General features: G+C 53.4%; 1 protein-coding gene across 7 annotated transcripts in view; it reads right to left on the reverse strand.

The window, feature by feature from the left end:
- LOC121595288 (nesprin-1) overlaps positions 1-13,391 on the reverse strand; it is an 85,480-nt gene that overhangs the window by 48,344 nt on the left and 23,745 nt on the right. For all 7 annotated transcript variants that reach the window (XR_006005150.1, XM_041919161.1, XM_041919166.1 and 4 more), the window contains one exon: positions 158-13,390. Coding sequence is in view for 6 of the 7 variants with exons in the window: in XM_041919161.1 (XP_041775095.1) it covers positions 158-13,390 (13,233 nt within the window). In the remaining variant the exon portion in view is untranslated. The remainder of the gene's footprint in view (positions 1-157; position 13,391) is intronic.

Raw genomic sequence — 13,391 nt, forward strand, 5'->3', positions numbered from 1 at the left:
ACCAAGAATATTCAACTTCTCAATCGGAGTCGGCAGGGTGAAAGGTTATTAAGATTAATTACCAGGAACAAGATTTGATTGAATTGTTACAAGTTATCAAAGTGTAAAGATTAACAACGAAATTTGAATGGCATCAAACAAGCAAACTCCTGCTTACCTTGAGCTCGCTCAGTACTGCGGCCTGATCGGCCGTTCCTTCGCTCGCACCGTATCCGTTCACTTTCACGTTGTACTCCTCCAGGAATGTGCCCAGCGTTTCCGACTTGTCCAAGAAGCTGTCCCATGACGCTAGACAATCTTCCAGCGTTTGGCGGGAGCTTCGTGCCAGCTCCTCAAGCTCTTCCCAATCGGCCCGAGCTTGCAGCAGTTCCTGCTTGATCGTAGCTTGCCCCTCCTGGCCACTGATCGCGGCCAGCGAGTTGCCCATGTCGGCCGTATTGTCCAGCAGTACTTTTCCATCAGTGAACGAAAGCTCGATGCCCTTCAGCTTCTCGATCCTTCCAACAATGTGCTCCTTGTCACCGTGGAAGTCGGATGACTGTTGGATCGTCTGACGCGTGGTCTTCATCCATTCATACAGCTCTCCCAGCGCCTGCTTGAAGCGCTCGTGATTGTTGACCTGGTTCTCGAGTCGCTCGATTTCAGCTACCACCTTTGCCACGATCGCTTCGTAGTCGGTAAGGATCTTGTTGAACTCTTCGACGTCAATGTTGGCGTTGTCGGTCATTTTGGACTTGATCTTCTCGACCAGCTCATTGTAGTTGCCCGTTTCTCGCTGAATGGCGCGGTACTTCTCCAGCAGCACACGCTTATCGGCAAGTTCGTTCTGCATCGTCTCGCCAGCGTCCAGCTTGCCCTGCACCTCCTCAACCCATTCGGCAACCATCCGGGACAGCTTGCCGATGTCCTCGAGTTGTGCCAGATGATTAGTGAGTCGTTGGCGCGTCTCGGTAATGTCCACCATCAGCGATTCGTACTCCGTCTTGAGGTTTTCTGTGTCCTCTTCGATCTTCGATGCTCCGCTCGTTTCCGTGCTGAGAACAATCTTCTCCTTCAGCTCAATCAGATAGCGCAGCTTATTCTGGCCCTGCTCCAACGACTGCCTAATGCCCTTAACAATGTTAAGCTTGGATTGCGTTTCCGCCACCGTGTGCGGCACGGATTCGCATTCGTTCAGCTTCTCGCGCATCCTATCCAACCAATCCTGACACTCACCGTACAGCGTGTTGTGCTGCTGATGTTCCTGGTAGTGCAGTTCGAGCCGACGCATAATCTCCTTCGCAATCGACAACAACACATTGTACTTGGTCGTGAGCTGCGTAACACCATTACTGATACGCGTATCGGCACAAATCTCCAACAACACCTGAGCACGCATATTCAAACTATCCAGCTCGCGCTGCCAGTCGAACAGCGTCTGCAGCTTGTCCTGGAACTCCTCCAGCACGCGCTTCTTCTCCTGCAGATTGGCCTGCATCTTGTTGTACGTCTGCACCTCTTGCTCGATGCTGTCTAACCACTTCAGCGCAACACCATACTGATCGTCATACTCCGTCCAGCGCACGATACCGTTCTCCAGCGCGCCGCTAATCTTCTTCAGCGCTATGCAGTAGTTGTCGAACTCCTCCTGCAAAATCGCTACCTCCTTCTCGATCGCTTCCACCTCTTCGCCTTCCACGTTGCGGCAGGCAACTTCCGCCTGTTCGAGCGCTTTTTCGAGCTTCTTCTGACCGACCGGCACATCGTTGTCCAGTATCTTCAGTTGGGTCATCTTCGAAACGAGCGTCTCCTTGTCGCCGCGTGAATCCGAACACTTGTTCAGACACTCCTTGGCGTTGCGGATCCAGGCCGCAAATTCGTTGCTAGCGTCGATGAACGCCTGATGCAGTTCTACCGTTTCCTTCTGCTTCTCGAACATCTCCTTCGCTTGCTTGCTCAGAGTTTCGTACTTGTTGGAAATCTCCGAAGCCGGTGACGTTTGACGCAGATCCGAAGCTTTGCTAGCGACGGACTGTATCATCGGCTCGAAGCTTACGATGTCCTGCACGATATCGTTCGCCTGGCGCAGATTCGCCCTTCGTTCGTTCAAACCACTGCTCAGGCTGCTCGAAGTTCCACCCAACCGGAAGCGAACGACCTTCTGCTCGCACACCTGCTGCAGTTTGCTTTCGCGATCCTGAATCCATTGCTGCAGATGGTTGTAGCTCGAGCTGTAGTCGGCCCACTGCAGCAAGTTCGTCTCAAGCTGCACCTTCGCCGTGGACATGCGCTTCACCAGCCGGTCCCAGTTCGTTTGAATGTCCTTGATCTCACTGTTGATCACCTCCTTGCCGTCGGATTTCGTGCTCTTCACAACCTTTTCGCCCGTGTTGACGGTGGCATTTACTAAGTTCTGGCCCTGCTCACGCTGCTGTATCAGCTCCACAATCTTCGCCAATCGTTTCTCCAAGTTGTCCTTGCTCACGCTGTCCACATTCTCGGTCGAGTAGCGAACGATCTCCTTCGCATTCTCGATCCAAGCGTTCGCCTTCGTTAGGTTGTCCTTATACTCGCGGTGCAGATCATGATTGGTTTCAACCTTCTTCAACACATCTTTGGCCAGATTTACCTGTACCTGGTAGCGAGAGTTCAGATGACGCAGTTGATTGCCGATGTACGTATCGAGATGGGACTGCAGCAGCGGTGCCGCAAATGCGTTGAACTTATCCATTTCTCCTTGGCCCTTCTCGAGCTTACCGATCAGCTCACGCATCTCGCGCACTTGCTTTTCCTTTTCGGCCAAATTCGAACACATCGCAAGCTTGTGGTTCTTCACCAAAATGTCGACCTGCTGCAGCCACTCGGAAAGTCGCTCGTACTCTTCCTTGTACTCGCGCAGCAAGTTGAGCGTCTTCTCGAGATCCCGCTTCTGCTTGTCGATATCCCCGAACAGTGACTCAAAGTTTGCTTTCAGTCCGTTGATGTCGCTGCGGATCGCTTCCTTGCCCTTTTCGGACGTCGAAGCCATCACGACCTCGCCCGTGTGTACGAGATGCTCGACCAGCAGCTCACCCTGTGCCTTCTTGTTCATCAGCGCATCGAGCGGTGCGATCGCACTGTCCATCGTTAGTTTATCGCTTAGCGACTGTTGCTTCACGCACGGCAGCTTCTCCCGGGCTCGGCTGATCCAATTGAACAGATCGTCGTACGCTTCCTTGTACAGCCGATGGTCACGGTACTGGTCCTCCCGATCGGTCAGAATCTTACTAATCTTCTCCGCCAGATAGTCAAACTTGCTGAGAATCTGTTGCGCTGTCGCTGCCGCTTGTGATTGCTGTCCAGACGCGGCCATCTCGGACGTCTTCTGCTTCAACGGTTCGATTTCGATCTTTTCCAGTCGGATCTTCTCCTCTGTGTTCTTGATGCGCTCCAGCTGTGCCCGCTTATCGGCCATGCTGGCCTGGAACTCAACAAATCCGCTCAGCTCGTTCTCCATCCACTCGATGTTGCGCTTCAGATCGTTAACCTGATCCAAAAAGCCGGACCACTGGTTGATGGCTTCGTCAAGGTTCGCTCGAATATCGATCATACGCAACGCGAGCGAAGACCACTCCTCTTGCAGAGCAGCTACCGCCTTGTTAACCGCCTCATGTCCGGATGGCGTTGTACAGGCCAGTACCTGCTGGGCAAGATCCACGATCGTCTGCAGTCGGCCAGATCCATCCTCCTTGTTCACGATCATATCCTGCACCAGCTTCAGTTTGCTTTGCAGCTCCTTCTCCGACGTGCTGGACAGATCCGCACAGTAGTTCAGCTTTTCCCGCACACCGTTCAGCCAGTCGCGATGCTCGCCGATGCGCGTCTCCAGCTCCTGATGCTGGATGACGTACTGCTGCCAGCGACCGACCAGCTCCTTGATGCGGCTTGCCGTCTGCTGATACTTGACCGCCAACTCAGATATCTGTGAGTTGCGACTGCTCAGATAGCCCCGATAGAGCTGCTGGGCTTTCTCCGTGAAGTTGTCAATCTCGAGCTCCTTCGCCTTTACCTCACCCTGCAAGCTCTTGAGATAGTCCAGCGTTGCCTTCTTGTCGATCAGCGTCGCCTTCAGATCAACCGAATGGATCTTCGCATCGATGTCGCGCATCCAGTTCATACAATCAGTGCGAATCTTCTCGTAATCGCTCCATTCGCCCATTTTGCCGCGAATTCCGTCCATTGTGCTGTCAATAGCAGCAAGCAGACCTTCCCATTCCTGCTGCGAAATGTCAATCTGTGAGCGGATGTTAGCCTGTCCCTCGTCGCTCGTGTCTGGGATCGTCGCCTCGCCCAAGGTGCGTATCTGGTCCACCCGGTTCTGTTCTGCCGTGATAGATTTCTTCAGCTCCGTTAGTCGATCCAAATTCGTCATCAAGGATACCTGGTCGAGATCGGTTTCACCCCACAGCTCTACCGTGTTATGGTTGGCGTCGATAAAGTCCTGCGTTTCCATTACGGCCTTGCAGTACTGGCGATGGTTGTGCACGATGCGATCGTACTGATCACCGTACGTTTGAGCCTTCTCCAGACATTCCTCGTACTTACTGGTCAGCTCCGCCATACGACGTTCGATCGTTGGGTGCTGTTCCTGCATGTTGTCCACCAGATCGCGCACATTGTTCAACTCTGGTCGATGGTTCTTGATATCGTTCAGAAGTTCCGCGTAAGCCTGCTGCTGGGCACACTTCTCATCGAGCGTCGGCTTCAGTATGAGACTACCACGACCCAGCTGTCCCTCAACACTGTTCAGCCACTCCTGCAGCTGATCAGCTTTCTCCATAAAGCCAGACAGCTTCGCCAGCCGACCCTCGTACGAGCGGGCATAATCATTAACCTCGTCAAACAACCGTTCACACTTGGCCGTCAACTCCTGGATTTCGCTACGTATCATCTGCTGGCCCTTGGACGCAGTAGTAGCGTACAGTTGCTCACCACTATCCGATACTGCATTGCACTGCACCGTCACCACATTATGCTTCGCTAGCAGCGTCTGTATCGTTCCGAGAACTGCCTGTGGATCCGCCTGTTGATTGCTGCTTTGAATGCTTTGCGCATGCTGCATACGACACCCGTCAAACACGTCTCGAATTTCGTCCAACTCTTTGTCACACTCATCGTAACGCTGCCGGTACTGCTTGTGATCACCGTAAGCAGCCTCACATTTCTTCGCCAGCTCCTTCACCGTACCCTCCACCGACTGGGCGCGTGCCTTCAGCTGCTGCATGTTAAACGATATCTTCGTATCACCACTACTCTGGAGCAACTCCGACGACTTGTCCAGCAGCTTATCAAACTCGAGCGCATTCTGCTTCAATCGACCTAGTAGCGTCTGATAATACTCGTGCTGCTCCTGCTTCTCGATCAAACTACTCTTTAGTGTATATCCGCGCATAGTATCTTCCACCTCGGCCAAGAACGCACTGATCTGATCCAGATCACGCTGATAATCGTCCCACAGCTGCATACGCTTCTGCAGCTCCACTCGGGCGTCTCCAATCGAACCGATAAACTTCTCAAAGTCAGCCTTCATCTTTTGCAGATCCTGCTCCATGACCGTTTTGGCACCGTACGAAATCAGATCATTATTGTCCGTAATCAACTTAGCGAGGTTCTTGAACTTTTCTTCCATCTTGCCGTTCGCCTGCTGCAGATCGTCGATCTTCTGGACCTTCTCCTGCACCGCTCGCTTGTTACCGGACACATCGGACAGCTGCTTCAACTCCCCGAACAGATAGTCCTGCTCGTCTAGCAACGATTTTTGCAGCTCGTTGAACTTATTGCACAGCTCAAGCGATTGCTCCAGGCGACGAATCAAATCACTGCACGACTTCTTCAGCAGCTCATACCGCTCTGTAATCGACTGCACCTTTGCCGCGATGTCTTCGTTCTGGGCGTCTGCACCGAGCGAGTCGGCCTTTTCCTTCAGCGAATCGATCACGCGCCGATGGCCACTGATCTCTTGTAGTATCGCCTTGTACTTGAACAGCTTCGAGCGAATCTCTTGCGTGGAGTTCCAGCTTTGGGATTCGTTTGGCTCGATTTTGCGTTCCGTAGCGTCCAACCAACTCAGCACCTGCTGCAGTATGTCCTGGTATGAGGACCACTGGATCGAACGTACATCCAGCTGCTTCTTTAGGTTGTTCAACCCGGCAATGATCTGATCCCAGCGATCCTTCAGCTCACGCACCTCCTCGCGAATCTTCTCCCGACCTTGGGTATTCGTTTCGGGCAGGACCTTTTCGCTGGCCGTCACTAGACTGGTCAGATTGTTCTCAAATCGTTCCTTCTCAATCTCCAACTGCTGCAGCTTCGACTGGTTGGCTGCGCCGAGTTTCTCCTGTCCTAGCACTTCCAGATCTTTCTCAACCTCGGCTAACCGAGCGGCGCTCTCGTTGTACCGTTCTTGATAGTTCTTATGATCGTTGACGATGTTCTGCGCCCGGTTCGCGACCTCCTTGCTTAGAACTTGCAGCAGCTGGTAGCGATTAATCAGCTGGTTGATGTAGAACTTAATCTTCTCCACGCCCGTCTTCGTAAAGAGCGCCTGTGCCATCGTCACGAAGTCGTCGATCTGCTTCTGCTTGTCCCCGATAGCTTCCTGGTTCTTGCGGAACACCTCCAGCTGCTGCTGTTTGCGCTCGAGCGAATCGTATAGCTGCTGCTCGCGGAAAATGCCTTCCATCAAGCGGCACCACTTCGTAAGCGCGTCCAGATCCTGATCGAACTGACTCCATCCGGTCAGCGATTTGCGCTGGCTACCGATCAACTCCTCAATCTGTCCATACAAACTAGCCAGCTCGTTACGCAACTCGCCGATTTCCTTTTCGACCGTACCAATACCCGCCGCCGATGTGCTTTCCTTCATCGCCTCAAAGCACTGTACCAGGGCGTTGAGCAGCTCATCGCCCTTCGCCTTGCCAAGCTTCAGATTGCTGAGCGCTTCGATGCGTTTGTTGATCTCACCCTTCTCGCCGCCCGTTTCCTCGCAGCAAAACACCTTATCCTTCTCCTCGTTGATCCAGCTGCGCAGTTTGCTGGCAGCAGTCACGTAGCTCTGGTGTGCCTGTACGCAAGCGTTCAGGTTCTCCAAGAGTTCGCCCGACTTTCGCACGATGCCCTGATACGTGTCCTTGATCGATACGACACAGCTCTGCAGATGCTGATCCTTAGTCAGAGTAAGCAGCTGCTGTGCCTTGGCACAAACAGACTCAACCAGTCCGACCTGGGATAAAATCTCCTGGTGCATTAGCTTGTGGTTCTGGTACTGGGTACGCTTGTCCTGGATGTTAGCCTTCAGCTCGGCATTCACTTCCATCGACTTTTCAATGTCCTTCAACCATTTGGATAGCTGCTCCTGCTGTAGTGAAAACTCTCCAAACTGAAGAATACATTGATCCAACCGCTGAGTTACCGTGTTCAGCTCGTCCGAAAATCGATCCCAAAGATCCCGGATAGCACCCAGCTTCTGGCGAATCAGCTCACGACCCTCGGGACTGGTGTACGAATACAGCTTCTCGCCCCGATTGATCAGATCTTCGTACGGGCTGCTATCATCAAGCCGTTTGTAGGCGATCTCCTTCAGCCGGAGCTGACGCTCTTGCAGTACGCTCAGATCACCCACCAGCACCCGGAACTCTTCTAGTCCCTCGAGATTCTTACGTAAAAGGGCCTCAAACTCGTCGTACGCCTGGTTGAAATCGCTCTGATCGTGCAGGGTAGACTCGGCTTTCGAAATCGCTTCCGCACACAGTCCTGCGACAATGCGATACTCGTTCTGCAGCTGGCCCACCTTACCGCTTACATCAAACTTTGACTTCACCTGGTGGCTTTCCTCCAAGATGCCGCTCACCGTCACACCGTAGCTCTGGATGGCGTCACGCAGTTTCTTCAACGACTCCAAGCACTGCTGTTTCGCGTCGAGTGGTCCCTGTGCAGTGGCATCTCTGATTTCGGCCTTCTTGCTCGCCAACCAAACCAGCGCTCCCTCCAGTCGTGCGTTGAAACCGTCCAGCTGTTTCAGTGACTCAGCCGAACGAGCCTTGAACGCACGGCACTTGTCGAAGAACGTCGTCCACTGGCGTTTACCATCTTCGAACGCACGCAGCAACTCCGAATGACCGTTTTCGTGCGTCTGTGCCATCACAACAGCAAACTGCTTGTAACACTCGTTCACATCATCCAGCGCCGGTTCCTCCTCCGTCAGCACCGTGTCAACGAGAATGAGGTATTCCTCCAACTTCGCCTTGGTAAGATCACCGTCACTGAACATCTCCTCCGTCTGAGACTGTAGCTTCAGCAGCCAGTCGCGCGACTTCTCCAGCATAGCGTTGTACTGCTCGTGCGACTTGATCGCTTGCTCAAGCAGTGCCACCTTACGATCGAGCTCCTCCCGCAGTGCACCATAGTTCTGGCGCGTTTCCTCAATCTGTCCGAGCGAGCTTCGATCCGGTAGGGCCATCACCTTCTTCTGAATCTGGTCCAGATTCGTCTCGTGCACCGTGATGTCTTTCTGCATGTTCTTGCCACTGTATAGGGCGCTCTTCTTCTCTGGCAACGTGGCATATCGGTCACTCAAACCAGACGTGATCTTGCCTCGCAGCTCCGCCAGCCAATTGTTGAGCTGGTTGTGGCTTTCGTCGATCGACTTTTTCTTTATCAGATCGGCTTCGATGCGCTTAATACCACCACTAACCTCCTCAAGTAGGGCGTTGTAGTCACCACGCAGACGCTTCATCTCATCACGGATGCTCTCGCGACACTCAACGCTAACCTCGGCGTAAAGATTTTCGCCCAACGAGCATGTTTCGTTTAGCGCACTATCCTTGGACAGAATTTCAGCTCGCAGCGCCTTGGCAGCTTCGTACTCACGATCAGACAGGGCCTGTACTTGTGCCTCCGCTCCCAGGTTTTGTGCATGCTTTTTGTTCTGCATCTCGCGCAGCCAGTGACGAATCTTATCAACCGCTTCCCGGAACTGCACATCTTTCAACCGTACGTCCTCCAGTCGATCGAGCAGCTGAGCGAAGTACTTAGTGAACGTGTGGTACTTGTTCTGGAGATGATGCACCAACACCAGTGCTCGTGATTCCGGATTGACCTCATTCAGCTGATTGCCAACCGACTGCAGCTGATCCATCTTCAGTTTGAACTCCTCTAGAGTTGCACGTGCCTCGCCAACTTCCTTTGATTTCTCGCCCAAAGTAGCCAAATCGATCAACAGCACCGTTTCCATGCGATTGCGCGTTTCCAGATCCTTCAAGAAGTGGATGACTTCTTCCGAGATACTTTCGTAGCTCAGCCACAGCGCAATGTTGTCCGTCAGTTGCTTCTCCGTCTCCTGGAAGGCACGCTTCAACGATTCGAGCTGCTTGCTAACTTCCTGCGTTTCGTCCGACATGTTGCTAACCTTCGCCGGTGTGAACAGCTCCACTACAGCACCGGTAAGTGATCGTTCCACCTCACCCAGAATACGTTCGCAGTCCTCGGTGCTGGTGCGTACATCGTTCAGCGTGGTACGCTTCACCTCCAGCTGGTACTTGTCGCTCGTCGGCTCCGGTGCGCACCAGTTCAGCTTTTCACTCTGCGCCCCAATCATTCGCGCCACTGCACCGAGCTTGTCCTTGAACGACTTCTCCACACCCTTGGTAAGCTTCGTCTCCACCTCGTTCAAGCTGTTCATCACCAGCCCGAAACGCTGGTCGAGATTCTGGATCTCCTTTCCAACGGTAGATGCCTCCTTGATGCCCTGATCGTACTTTGCTTCCATCGCGGCGAACTCATTCTTCAGATCGGTGATTTCCTCTCCGACTCGGTTCAACTTGCGGCGTAACTCACGACATCCAGCGAGATGTACCAGCTGCTTGCCACTGTCCAGCGTCATATCATCACAGCCCACGATCTCCTCCCGTATGCTGTAGATGCGCTCAATTATGCCCTTGATCGAATGTTTCAACCGACGCTCGTCGGCAGTATACTCGGACATTCGGTTGTTCAAACGACCCACTGTTTCTTCGATCGCGGCGAACGCATCGTCCAGCTGCATCGACATACTGTGCAGGTCTTTCGGCAAGCTGCCACCATTCATTTTCTTAAACTCCTGCAACAGTCCGTCCAGCGTTTCTTTGAACGCTTGCTGGGCCGGGAGCTCCGAACGGTAGGTCACAATTTTGCTCTCGATCTCACCGGGATTTTCGAGCACGCGTGACAGCTGATCGCGCTTGGACTGCAGCCACTCGTCCAGATCTTGGTACAGCTCTTCCGCCTGCTTGTACAGGGCCACCTTCTGGTCGAGCACGCTCGAGTTGTCGATCAAGCGTTCCAGATTCGCCTTGAACTGCTCGTTGTTGTGACGAATGATGTCCAGGATGTTGTCGCAATCGGTCGGATTGTAGGCACGGAAGGTTTTTGCCAACTCATTTCCCTTGCCCGCTACCACATCGAGGCTTCGCTTCACCTTTTTCGTCATCGTCTCGGACGCTTTCTTCAGCTGATCCAGAGCCTGCTGAAGGGCGGGCTTGCTATCAAAGTTCAGCACCGTAGCGTTGTTGAGCGCCTCGATCTGCTTCAGCTCGTTGGCAAAGCTCATGTTGTATTTGTTGAAGTCGGCATACAAATCGCTTGTGGTGGAGAAGGCGCGCAGCGTTTCGTCAGACTCTTGTTGCAAATCAGTTACCTTCTTGTCGAGCTTGCTCAGCTCTTCCTGGACTGCAATTCCAGTATCAACAACGTCCTGCTTCAACAACAAGTTGCCTTCGTACTGTACCTGTGCCTTGGCGCTGCACAGTTCACTGATCTTCTCGTTAAGGGTGGACAAATCCTCCATACCATCGTCGAGCGTAGACAACCGAGCGGCTTGTACGATACCCTTCAGCTTCTCCTCAATTCCACGTAGCGAATTCGTCAGCTCCTTCTGTGACTGGTGGAACTTCGCAACGCGATCTTTCGTATTTTCAACCTCCTTCAGCTTACCATCCACCTGCGACCGAATGCTCGAAAGCTTATGATCCAGATCCGCAATCATCGTAATCGCACTGACCGGCTTGTGGGCTTTATCGTGAAACGAAATGCACGGCTCCTGCTCCATGGCAAGGGACAAACGGCGCCAGTTTTCTAATCCCGTACCCACTTCCTGGATGCGCCGATTCGCATCGTTCAGCTGCTCCTCGCTCGACACATCGTACTTGATCATACTCTCCCGCAAATACGCTAGCTGGTCCTTCGTCGTATTGTGCCACTGCAAAAACGCAAGCCACTTTTGCAAAAAGTCCCTCATCTGCAGCAGGCTTGACTCCAGGTTCTGGTAGTTGCTAGCCAGCGAACTGTACGTTTCGTTCAGCAACTGGTTCTCCATCGGATTGTTCGTCAGGCTCCGCTGCTTGACCTGCGCGTAAATGTGGTTGAACGTGTTGCGCTTGTCCGCATGCTGCTGCACTAGATACTGCACGTTCTGTGCCGCCAGCTCGATTTCATCCACCGCCGTGTTCTCCAGCTCGCTAATGCTCGTCCGTATCTGATCCATCCAGTTGCTAAAGTCCGTCATCTGGGTGTTAAAGCTCTGCTGCTCCACAATGCACTCGTAGTTCGAGTTAATCTGAGCCCGCGCATCATCACTCAGCCGGGTTAGCCGATCCTTGGCCGACTTCAGCTTATCGCGCACCCCGTTCACACCGTCCTCCGACAGGCTGTGATTGATCTGATCAAACATGTGGACGAGCGCGATCAGCTTCGCCTGCTGCTCGGATATTTCGTTGCTGAACAGCTTCAACGATTTGATCTTCGTTTCCAGCACATCGATGGGTAGGCCTGGAGCATGAACAGTGACTAATTCACCCATCCGTACCTCGGCCCGCTCAATGAAATGGTTCAGCTTCTCCAGATCTCCATCCAGCAGGGCCCAGTTCGTCACGAGCTTGCCGGTTTTGTTCAGCAAATGCTGCACGTTCTCGTAGATGCTTGAAACGATCATGTAGTACCGATCCGTTTCCTCCGAAGGTTTCACGCCGTACCGGATGTTCTGTGAGCTCTTGATCACGTTCTGCAGCTCGTCCATCTTGCCCTCGCACTGCTCGTTAAACGTTTCCAAACGGCCCTGGTAGGCGCGTGCTTCAGGTAGGGTCGAAGGCCGAATTTGCTCCAGCTCCGGCGCAAGCTTGGCCCGCTCGACCCACTCCTTCAGGCTGTCCATGTCGCGGTTGTAGCTCTTCCACGTCTCAAAGTCTTCGCCGACCAGCGCCTTCTCGCTGTCCACCATACGGTGCAGCTCAGTGAAGGTGCCCTGCAAATGGACGACCTCCGCCTTTAGGCGCTTCATCTCGCTTAGGTTGCCTTCCTTCGAGGCGAGATCGGCAGCGCTTGCGTTTAGTACGTCCAGCTGACGAATCTTCTCGCCCAAGACACCTTCGAGTTGTTTCGCCTTCAGCACTCGATCTTCGGCACTGATTTGTGGCTGCTTGATCGCAGCTACCATCTTGGGGTACACGTTGTTGGCCCAGCTCTTCAGACTGTCCAGTCGCTGCTTGTACTCGTTCCACTTGTCGCTGTAGTCTTCAAGGTAGACGACACGCTGCTCCACGTAGTCGACCGTGTTGTCAACCCGCTTGCCCAGATCAGTCACTTCCTTCTCGATCACTTGTCGCGTCGTCGGCAGAAGTGAGATGCCCAAATCACGGCACAAATCGTTCAACTGCAGCAGTGATTTGGAGGACGCCTGCTTCAAGTTCAATGCCAGCTGGCGCTTCATCTCCAAATCCTGCGTGACGCTCTTCGGATCCGTCTGCAACGGCGTGACCGAGCGCAGTTCCATCTCAGCCGTGTTCAGCAGGCCAACGATCTGTCCCTTCTGCTCGTTGTAATCGCCCCAAACTTTCTGGATCGCCTTCAACGCGCGTACCTTCTCAGCTGCTTCATTGTACGTATCGTTCCAGCCTGTCTCCAGGCGACGAATCTCACCCGCGATGAACTGCGGTGCGCTTGGGTTTTTGCTCAGATCTTTGCCCCGCTGCAGCATCTTCATGATGTGAGCTCGCTGGTTGTCCAGCTCCTTGATTGAGTACTGCTGCTCTTCGATCATCTCGTTCACGCGCTTGTAGCTTTCTGGCGGCGGTACACTGCGAGCCTGCGACTTGATGCGATCGAGCAGGTCGCATATCTCCTGTGCCTCCCGGCGGTACGTGTAGCACTTGGCGAACACCTCCGTCTTGGTCATGGTGGTCTCGATCGTCGGTATGAGCGTTTTGTAGCGAGCAATCAGCTTCTCGATCTTTTCCTGCTCGATCGTGGCCTGCTCTTCGTTGGTGTGGCTCAGCAAAAAGTCCAATGTTTTCACCAGCCATTTCATGTCTTCACGCTTTGCATCGGCCTCAAAGCAGATGTTC

Source organism: Anopheles merus, chromosome 3R, assembly GCF_017562075.2.
Source record: "Anopheles merus strain MAF chromosome 3R, AmerM5.1, whole genome shotgun sequence".
Classification (NCBI taxonomy): domain Eukaryota; kingdom Metazoa; phylum Arthropoda; class Insecta; order Diptera; family Culicidae; genus Anopheles; species Anopheles merus.